Genomic DNA, 11,473 nt, shown 5'->3' with positions numbered 1-11,473 from the left:
TGGGGCGTTTGTGATGATATGTAGGCGGCATAGGGAGAGAAACGGTGGTTTTATATAAACATACATATGTCATTGCTAAAAGCCCACTATGTTAACATTTGTTGCAAACACGTGTCGGAGCTTCGTCATTTATTTTCTGGGACGATTGTGACAACGCTTGCTGCAACCGACATTTTTTGAAAAGAAGAAAGAGATTAAGAAATTCGATTGCAGTGACACTGGCAACAAGGTTGTCGTCACTATAGAGTTTTTTTTTAATAAATTTGTTCATTCGATTACTTTTGTGACGACATTTGAGACGACCAATGGTTTTTCAATTATTTCTTGAACGTTATACCTTCTATACCTCGAGCGTAAATTGCCTAATGATAACTTATCTCAAGTATAAATAATCTATTACGCAAAGCATGCGTGGTGTTTATTTGGCATCCTGAAAATATCTACTCCGTATATTGTTACTTTAAGTTTAGCCACCAACATACCATAGAAGCTCATCCTAGATTACGATCATGAAATGGCTAAATACGACCAGCGTATCATAAATTAAACTTATGTATGGTAGAAAAAATAGAACTTACTAATGGCAATTTGACCGTAATAGCTGCCTAATAAAGTTGAGATAGTGATACATCACCCCAAAGTTAACCATCAACTGCTCAAATAATGTTGTTTTCGACATCTTAAAGAGGAAAGTTATGCATCATTGACTACAACGAAGAAAACTATTAAATGGCGACAATACAAATAAAGAAATAACGATGAACCTTGAAAAGCCTTTTACCAAAATTGCCTTGATGCACAATTATGATCTAACAATCTGTTCTTGAGTTAACGATTACATCCACGAATATGGGTATCAATTAATGTGGTAAAAGCTTGCAATTTTTTTACTTTTATATGCTATATATAATAACTTACTCCACCTTCAGTAAAAGCTTCATGAACTCATAGACAAAGTAGCTTATTGCAGCAGAAGGTAATACCTGAAATTTGCAAAACTATTAGTAAATTTTTTACCAACATTGCCACATTGGTCAATACTTAAAATTGATGGACACAAACTTCCGAACTTACAATTGTGAGCATTAGAAGACACTTCGGACAACTTGTAACCCAACCCATTTCACTTGTTAATTTTTTTTTTTTTTTTTTTTTTTTTGCACGGCAAGCTTTGCATCAGTGTATCATTTATTTCAACGACACTCATCATTTGCACACACACGCGCGTTCGGGAGGAAACACGAATCGCTGTTGGTGATTTTAGTGTTATCAACAGTCATTTTAGTTAATTGGGATTTGCTAGAAAGCAAAGGCTTATCGAATTAAGCTCAATGACGAGTTTGGAGAGTGCGGAGTGCACGCTCGTTCGAGTTAATTCAATAAGGTCTTGGAAATTACATCTTTTGATGAAAGGTAACCATGAATGGCTACATCATTTCATGAAGAGTGATGTCATTTCCTAAATAATGTGAACGAAAGGTTGCGTCTTTTCGTTGAAGGGTTACATCCTTTGGTTGAAAAGTTGCGTACTTTCACTCGCACCTTTTCGCTTCCTATAAATATAGGAATATGTTTTTGCTTTCATTTAAAAAAAAAAAAAACAGAAAACACACACATACTCTCTAACAATTTGATCAGTGATTTCATTGCCAAAAACACTGATTGCGTTCTTGTCTTATCCCTGTAAAGATTTCGTGCAACCAAGGCAATCGTAGGGTCGAAATACTTTATAGAGAAAGTTATTACACGATTCAAGAACGAATCCGGCAGTCAATTCTAACCCTTATTTCTAACAAATCTATAAAGTATTTTTGTAATAATCATTGATGATGAATCTGTTAGAACGTGTTATAAAAGCGATAAAATATTATCCGTAATGGATAAATTGTTTCTGATGATTCGTGGGTGGCGTCATCTTGGCACACGCAAGAGTTATATGTGTGATGAGAATAATCAAATTACACAAAATTTTATGTAACACTTTTTATGAATAATATGATCTATTGGGTGACGATGGATTTGATCAATTTATAATTCCATAATATTCTAAAATTGGTGAGAAACACCGACGGTTCATATAGTCAAGACATGGTGGCAATTACTTTGTTATTTCAAAATAAAAGACAAATTGTATCATGTGAATTACGAAGGCAATCATTTTAGTGTAACCATGGGATTTCATATGAATGGGGTCATTTTGTAAAGCACAAGGTTGGAGAATTATTCATACGATCATGGACATGGAACTACTATCGTACGAGTACGCATTTTCTATCCATTTTATTTCATTTTTATGCCATGATTGACATAAATAGGAAAGTACACATGAAATGGTTAAAATATATCGACTAATTCAATCTGTTCGTAATTCATGAATTGATGGCATGTTGATGTTTATTAGGCAAGCATGTCGTTTACTTGCATGTTGACAAATTGAATTTAATGTCCATGACTAATTTATCAAAAGATCTCATGATTTAATTATCAAAAAGTTCGCCATTTATCATCATAAGTTGCGACTATAATTCAAAACTGGTGGGTAATTGTTGATATTGGCGGGTATCAATAACGGTTGAATTTTGAAACGAAAATAAAATGTTTTTTGATTCGGTGGTTGTTTTGGTGTAAATACGGCAAAACAAAGGAATATTGTTGTTCATATGGATATTTAAGTTGATTGAATATTGAATGTTTTGATGGTTGTGTCGACTGTTTCCTTGGTAAGCAACCGACATCATCAAAACTTAATCAACTTATATGATAAAATCTGGTGTATAAATTGAAAATAAGAAATACTTTTGACTTTTGTTGTCAAACGTTTGTACAACTTTGGTCCAGCATTTAAATCTTCATGACAATTCTTGTGTTTTCGAAAGAAAAATGATTGATATTCCTGGTTAAAAAAAAAAAACATGTACTGTTATGACAGTTTTAGCATATATTGATTATATGTGTTACAACTAAAGTCAAAATTCTTTTGACTTTTTTGACCAACAACTCATTGTAGTTATTTCCTATTGTTGGTCAATGGTGGTTATGAGTTGTTAACTTTGTGATTGTTAGTAAGAAAATAGTTTGATTGGTAACAACTGTTAGACAATTTAACGGGTAGTAATAATTCGTTGGAAAAATCACAAAACAATCTTTATGATTATGGAGTGACTGTTTTGTTACATAAAATAACCATGGAGCCTTTATTCATTGGTGAGGTATGTCCATAAACCATTTGATGATCTATCAAGTTGGCTTAGTAAAACGAATATGTTTTAATATGGAATGAAGATTAGATGTTGCTTAATTGTTTTCAATTACCGGTATGCTTTGAAAATTGGTGATATGATGTATGTGATTACATCAAGTGACCAATATAGCATGGTGTTGGAAAGATTAAGTAAGGTCTAGAGTAATGCATTGTGTTGTGACTTAAGTATTTTAATACTTGTAAAAGCAAACCATGGACTATGGTTTAGTTCACAATGTTAATCCTTAAGGCATATTAAAATTGTATTGAGTTTACTATTGGTCAAGAGGATTTTACATCTACAAGTTGTTGGATTTTACACTTGGTGTAGATGAGGTATCTTGAATCAAAAGGTTGATGTTGAGATTATTGATATTATAAACTTGTTGTCATCACTTCTTGGTTCTAGAAGTGGATTGACAAATGTATGTTTATAATTATAATCTCACTATCCAATACAACAACAACAACAACAACAACAACATTACCCAATCCAACGAAAGTGGGGTATGGGGGAGGTGAGTGTAGACAATCATTCCTCGTACCCTAGATTAGAAGGAAGTCACTACTCCACCCGCGGGTATAGAACCCGCGCCTAGATAAGGTCGTCCCTCCCTCTACTCTAGCGCAAAAGAGATTGCTTCCTAAAAGAGACTCTAGCGCAATGTAATGGTAATAATTTTGTGCATAATGATAATAAGGATCATTATCAAGGGGTGTACAAATTAAAATTTTACATTTGTGACTTGTGGCAAGTGGACATGTGCGATGACTTATCAATCAATTGACTTGAGTACACGCGTGTTTCTTATGGTAAATAAGAATTTGACAAGTCCTTGGATAAAAGGATTGTAAAGGAAAATTAATTGAAGTCATAATGAATGAGATAAAAATTCATGGTGATCCCTAGTGATGGGATGTCTTGTGAGTAAGGCATGTATTTGAACGAGTGAAAGTCTAGACACTTATGCCTTTGACCAATAGTGTTTCATGGGTTGATCACGAATGGTGTGATATATGTGAATTTTGTTGGGTCACAACAAAATTTCAAATCACATGATAAAAGAATTAGCCTAAGACTTAAGTGCGCACAAGTTGGCTAATGATGTGGGATTGAAGTCCAACCAAATCTTCCAAAGTGAGACGCCCAATTCCCTTCTAGTACAACGCTAGGAGCTGAATTCAATGAGGTAAGCTTACTTTCTGAAGATTGAAACACATAAATATTCTGATCCCAAAGTATGTGTTTAGACCCGTAAGTGGAGTTAGGTTGAAGTTTATCTTCTTAATAGTTCTTTTGAAAAATTGCAAATGCGGGTGCAAGATGTAAAAGAACTACCTATGTGAACATGAAGTTTTGCCGCTTCAATGGAGCTTTGGACTTAGCTGCCAATATGTTCACTGAAGGATTGGGACACATTGCTTATAATAGTGTCAAGATTGTCTGAGGGATATGTAAGAAACTGATGTGTATAATATTTTATAGTTTTCGTATGAGTGGAAGGGTTCAATTTCTGAAACACCCTGATACTCGAATTCTCGTAAATATTATACTAAGTGAAAATTCAATTTCTGAAACATTTTTATTTATGCATTGGTTTGTTCTGTTTGTTTAATTATTTTAGTAAATCAAGGATTACACTAAAATGGAGGGATTTGTTGGTGATTTTAGTGTTATCAACAGTCATTTTAGTTAATTGGGATTTGCTAGAAAGCAAAGGCTTATCGAATTAAGCTCAATGACGAGTTTGGAGAGTGCAGAGTGCACGCTCGTTCGAGTTAATTCAATAAGGTCTTGGAAATTACATCTTTTGATGAAAGGTAACCATGAATGGCTACATCATTTCATGAAGAGTGATGTCATTTCCTAAATGATGTGAACGAAAGGTTGCGTCTTTTCGTTGAAGGGTTACATCCTTTGGTTGAAAAGTTGCGTACTTTCACTCGCACCTTTTCGCTTTCTATAAATATAGGAATATGTTTTTGCTTTCATTTAAAAAAAAAAAAAACAGAAAACACACACATACTCTCTAACAATTTGATCAGTGATTTCATTGCCAAAAACACTGATTGCGTTCTTGTCTTATCCCTGTAAAGATTTCGTGCAACCAAGGCAATCGTAGGGTCGAAATACTTTATAGAGAAAGTGATTACACGATTCAAGAACGAATCCGGCAGTCAATTCTAACCCTTATTTCTAACAATCGCATTACAAGAACCCGATCCTTTAACCATCTCGAGGGACAGGCGGACCGGGTTTGAATCCTGAATGGATCCGGGAGAAAACCCCCCCGGGGTCAATCTGGATATCCATATTTCAGGCAAATTAATTAATAGGATGGGTAGAGCGAGGCTGACCCATGGCCTAACCACCAGCCCCAACACACAAGGTGAAGGGGATGCCATTGAAGCAATGCTTCATTGGCATTTCAATTGTTAATTTGACCCGTTTAAGAAAAAAAACTAAACCAAATTTGGCATGTCATAGTAAGTTAGAAAAGGAACTGAACAATTTTAAAAACATGTGAACATACCTGCAATAAACTAGGAATAAGTCCTGCATAAAGAGCCGACACACCTCCATTTTCAACAATTTTAAAACACGTTGCTAACGCACTCATTTTATTCGCGCGACTCTGCAACTGTAACTGCCTTCTAACCACTTCAAACGGGTACGTAGCAACTTCCGCACAAGCACCGGCAATGGCGCCATGTAATAACGTTCTGATTGGTCCCAATTCTAATTGTTCCAAAATATTTAAATCGTCACCTTGTTGTTTCATGTACTTTATTCTTTGTTTACCTTCGGGTGAATTTAAATAAGCAGACTTTAATATATCATAAACTCCATAAAAGACTGCACTTGAAGGCGCCATACTTAATATTGAAGGAACTAATCCTTTATAAAGAGATAAGAACCCTTCCGTTTGAATGATGTGGTGGAATGCTCCTACCACACTACCCAACGCTTCGCCACCTGGCGCCACCAACTTCGTCCGTATCTAAAACAAAAATAGCATTCTGTATTAATGTATGATCGAATTCTTGTTAAACCTCACGAATTTCGGTCATATGCAATATTAGGAGATAAGAATAGCAACATCCTTGTACTTTCATACGATAATACTCAACAACTTTACATGGGGACTAGCCCGTCCTCAGTCACTCAAAAACGCTTTAAAAGTCGGTCAACGCTAAAAAAAATCAGGTCAAAGTCGATCTAAGTCGGTCAAAGTCGATCAAAGTCAAAATTAGGTCATAAAGTATATATTTTCTAAAATTAGATTTGGTGCCATATATCTCTGTTTGATATATGTATTGGGAAATGATATATTCACATTTGGTTTTGATAAATCCACTATAATTTTACATCATTTCCTAAATTACCCTTATAAGTGTAGAAGAATTAGGTGGAAGTGAGAAAATATATAAGGGGTATTTTGGGAATCTGTGTAAAAAGTTAGTGCGTCTATCAATATTGAGTGTGGAAATATCATCACCCATGTTTTATGTTTGATAGATTTATGTGTAATGTATTTTTTAACTTATTTATTACTAAAAGTCAACGTTGGTCAATGCCTGATGCTTGACCGACTCGTCCCTGACTCGTGACTTTTACAACCTTGACCACAAGAGTCAAATACATTATAAAGAACTTACAGTGTCAAGCGGTAAGCAAAGTATACTAGCGGTCATGCCGGCTCCGGCACCGGCAAAAAGTCTTTCGAAATTGGTCGTATCTTGATTTCCGGTTAACCTGAGAAGTTGTTTTCGGTATGAATCGTAGGCACAAAAGTTAAGGGCCTTAAACGGAGCTGTGCGAAGAATGTTAACAAAGTTTCCCTTCCAAAAGCCTCTTAAACCTTGAGAAGCAGCAATTGATTTAACTAATTCAACAAGATTTTTTTGTTCACCACGAACCATATATTCCAACTTTAGTCTCTCAAGTGGCGCAACAAAAGTTCTGTTATAACAACACGGATTTAGACAGAAACATATCAGATAAATTTATCTAATATAGACAATAAATAAAATAGGAAGGGAAATATGGTGACAATGTCCTTTTAATTTAACGAAGCATTAACTTTATGTCTTTCATTTATGGTTCCAAAGGACAAATATAATAGAAACAACAAAAGGTTACAATAACATATCCATAAGTATGGCCGAAGAAGGAGAACATTATCTAATTAAGAGACAGATAAGAAATGGCCATGGGTAAACATATATATTTGTTTGAATGTCATTTTACCATCAACTTTCAAGTATTAAACATTAAACATACTAAACGCTACATTAGGCTTTTTTCATTGGGTGCTTTAACTAGGAAAGTCTTTTTTTGGAGAAAAAAGTTTATGCTTAAAAATGTGGGTGCTATCTATTAACCTGTGCAGTGGGCCCCTTGTCCGCAATTATAACGAGCATCAATATACAAATCGGCGAAGAAGCATCTTACAGAAGATGCTTAATAAAACCATATAATCTCAGCTAAATTAGCTGATATATACGGAGATCATATTATCAGCCGATTTACAAATTTATCACAAATGAAGCTCTCTGATTGTTACTTATACAGATGGACTTTTTGTATGTGTGCTTAATCATGACCATCCACATCCACATTTACATTATAGGAGGAGTTTAATGCAGTAAACCTATTGATTTTAGATATCTAAATTAATATTCATTATGTTAGAGATTACGCATCAGTTTTATTCTATTAGTAGTATCCGGTATACTGTCTCAATTACTATACGAAATAAACTGGAATTCAAAGAACTCTGATCAAATTAGGGGTTGACTTTCACTATCTTTTGACTACATTTTACTAAAATTTAAAGATGGGAAAACAAGATGCACAAACCTTGAAACCATTGCAGCTACAGCCCCAGCCCACAAATGCTTTGTAGTATTCATAGCAGCAGGTTTACCCCTTAATCTTAAATTAATCTTATTTCTCTTCTGCTCGACCACACCACCATTACCGGCGCCGGCGTCAACAGCTGCAGCTGCCGCCATAAACTGAGTTGTTGAATTTGCATCAATGCTATCACTACTTCCTTTGACTGATAAACTAACTGACAAAAACCCACCTCCCAAAATCCAATCTTTTCGCCAGAAAACGCCACCACCGTGTCTTCGGCGAAAAGAACTGTAATGGGTAGACTTTTCCGGTGTTACGGCATCGGTTAAATAATGAGATAGATTATTGTTATCCAGAAATAACCCCCCAATCTTTAAATTCCCGTTTGAAATTGAATACCCAGATGTTGAGGTATGAGCTTCAATTGGGATTGAGTCCATATTGAATGTATTTTGGGGATTAGAATTTGAGATTTCAAATTAACATTGTGGAGAGTGAACGTAAGATTTGGGGATGAACATACAAGGCTATAGTTCTTGTTAATTTAGTGTTATTTGTTTTATTTTCGTTGAATTTTTCATATTATTGCATTTTTAGTATATAGTATTACCCGTATATATATATATGCATTGACATTGACAAATTGACATTGACAAAATCGTACTGCATGGACAAAATCGTAGTTTCAGCTTTATTCGAATGTCGTTTTGAATTTGCGTTCACACTACACCCCGCCCCTCAAATTCTGCTTCATATACAAAACGACCCCCAACTTTCTACTTTTTTAGGGTAAAAAACGTAAATATATAATTTTAAAAAAAACAAAAGAAAATGATTCCACCTGTATTTTTAACGGGACCTATCTTCTCGCTCGGTCCGAGTTAAATTTTTCCGAGACCACCGTTCAACTCGAAAAAATCAGACGGACACAACGGGACTAACTATGCGCGAAACGGATATCGTTAAAAAAAACACTAAATAACGGACCCTATATTCTCGCTCGGTGCGAGCTAAATTTTTCCGAGACCACCGTTCAACTCGATATTATTTTACGAACACAACGCGACTAACTATACGCGAAACGGACATCGTCAAAAAAACACTAAATATTTCGAGCTATATTTCATACATATACGTACACGTCCAACAAACAACTCAACCTACTAGATATATTAGGTACCAAACAACGTATATACAAATATGACCGCGCGTTGAACACAACCGCAGCAACGCGCGATCAAATTTTTTCTAGTTTAGTACTATTTACATAGGATAGAAAAAACTTTAGACGGAATTACAAAAACAGTCTCGTTTGTATTAAACTAGTTCGGGTCAGGCCCGCGCAATGCGACGGGGGCTTTCGGCAAGCGTATTCATATTTAACGTAGCTTTATGTATTTACAAAAGAGAAAACGGGTCATGTGTTAAGCGTCGTTGTAAGTGTCGTCGTCTTTAGTGTTTTTTAAAATCTGTCCGGTTCGAACGTAGTTAGTTTCGTTTTGTTGATAAAATTATTTCGAGTCTAACGGTGCTGTCGAAAAAATTTAACTCGCGGTGAGGAGGAAAATACGGGCTGTCGTTGTGTTTAGTGTTTTTTAAAAAGTGTCCGTTTCGAACGGACTTTTTTCTTTTTATTCATAAAATTATTTCGAGTATGACGCTGATGTCGAAAAAATTTAACTCGCGGCGAGCGGGAAGATACGGGTTGTCGTTGTGTTTAGCATTTTTTAAAAAGTGTCCGTTTCAAATGTAGTTAGTTTCATTTTGTTCATAAAAATATTTCGAGTTTAACGGTGTGGTCGGTGAAATTTGACTCGGAGCGAGAAGGAAGATACGAGTTGTCGAAGTGTTTGGGTGGAGTTTTTACTTTAATTGAGAGAATTTACGTTTTACCTCCCTGAAGTTTGGTGTAATTTTTATAAGTTGGTTAGAGTTGGGGAGAAAAATGGAAAATGCAAGTGTGAAAGGGGTTGGGAACTGTTGTCGTTTTTCCCTTGAGGGTTTAGTATATAATAAAATAAAATAAAATAAAATAAAATACAGGGTTAATTGCATATTTAGTCACTTAACTATTTCTTTTGACATAGACGGGCATCGTTTGTTCCTTCATTTGACGGATGTTATAAAATTCATTAATTCAATCACATGCGAGGCACGTGAGAATATAACCACCGTTTTTTTATCTCCCACTGTCAATCAAACCAAATCAACATCTTCATTTTAACATGACTTAAATTATCACGTGTTTTAAATTTGAGGATAGAATAAAACTAAGTGTTTGAATTGATTTGATGGGTTTTAATTTTAAAGATTATGGGAGATGATGATTGAAATGATGAAGAAGATGAATGCAGTTTAATGGGTTTGGTGAAGGAATCAAGATGATTAAAGAAAGAAAAGCGTAGTAACAAATCAAAGGAACTAACCTCTTCGGAAAAAAGATCACGGATTAACTAATTCATTTGATGTAAACCGAAGGGACCAACTGGTGCAACTTTGTCTTTAAACTAGTTGAAACATTATGTTTACCCCTTTCATTTATGGTTTCAAAGGATTAAAAAAAGGAACAAAAAGTTACAATAACATATTTATGAATGTGAGAGAATAATATTATGTAATCAAGAGACACATACTAAATGGTCAAACGTGAAATATAAAACTTACTAATATTAAGAGCACTCCCAATTAGGGATGGCAATGGATACCCGATCCAGTAGATATCCATCCGATCCACCCGATTATTCGTGGATATGGACGATCTAAATGGATATGGATATGGATGTGGATGAAAAAAATCCATCCATGGATGAACCCGCTTTCACCCGAAATAACTAAATATATAAATTTATCACTCAAATTAGTAGTATCATTTATGTAGTGATATTTCATTAATTATATACATATTCATCTTTCTTTATATTTTCTCTAAAAATATAACTTTCTTCTTAAATTTTGTTTTGTTTAAATAATCAAATGTATTTATCGTACTTTGGTGGTTCAAATGTGATTCCATGTAACTAAAAGTAAACAACTTACATGTCGATATCTTTACACGTTTAGTAGGTTATCTATTGAATATTTGTTATATAGATTAGTAAAATGTGACTTTCGGTCGCATAAACTATTAAAAATATTACTTTTGATCGTATATAGTGAACCACCGCTTATAATTGTTAAAAATAAAATAAATTTAAACGGATATGGATAATTATCCATTAACCCGCTTCACCCGACGGATATGGATATGGATATGGATGGATGAAAAGTAAAAAAAAATAAATGGATATGGATATGGATACGGCATCACCCGATCCATATCCGATCCATTGCCATCCCTAATCCCCACCCATACCCGTCCCTAGACTCAA

General features: G+C 34.7%; 1 protein-coding gene across 1 annotated transcript; it reads right to left on the bottom strand.

The window, feature by feature from the left end:
* Positions 1 to 712: 712 nt before the first annotated feature.
* On the bottom strand, positions 713 to 8,645 carry LOC139866690 (probable mitochondrial adenine nucleotide transporter BTL3). The gene is made up of 4 exons (XM_071854984.1): positions 8,106 to 8,645; positions 6,902 to 7,205; positions 5,776 to 6,243; positions 713 to 983 (listed from the first exon to the last, which is right to left on the bottom strand). The coding sequence occupies exons 1-4, from the start codon at positions 8,543 to 8,545 to the stop codon at positions 915 to 917; spliced, it is 1,281 nt and encodes a 426-aa protein (XP_071711085.1). The 5' UTR covers positions 8,546 to 8,645; the 3' UTR covers positions 713 to 914.
* Positions 8,646 to 11,473: the final 2,828 nt, after the last annotated feature.

This window comes from Rutidosis leptorrhynchoides, chromosome 9 (assembly GCF_046630445.1).
Source record: "Rutidosis leptorrhynchoides isolate AG116_Rl617_1_P2 chromosome 9, CSIRO_AGI_Rlap_v1, whole genome shotgun sequence".
Taxonomy (NCBI): domain Eukaryota; kingdom Viridiplantae; phylum Streptophyta; class Magnoliopsida; order Asterales; family Asteraceae; genus Rutidosis; species Rutidosis leptorrhynchoides.
Note: the sequence above shows the minus strand (reverse complement) of the source record. Positions and strands in the feature narration are given on the sequence as shown.

What these genes read in the sequence shown, in the direction of transcription:
- LOC139866690 (XM_071854984.1), bottom strand. Translation starts at nt 8,545, where the DNA reads ATGGACTCAATCCCAATTGAAGCTCATACCTCAACATCTGGGTATTCA. An exon ending in TTTGCTTACCGCTTGACACT is followed by an intron (nt 6,244 to 6,901) that starts GTAAGTTCTTTA and finishes TTTTTGTTTTAG; the next exon opens with ATACGGACGAAGTTGGTGGC. An exon ending in TTATTCCTAGTTTATTGCAG is followed by an intron (nt 984 to 5,775) that starts GTATGTTCACAT and finishes TGCAAATTTCAG; the next exon opens with GTATTACCTTCTGCTGCAAT.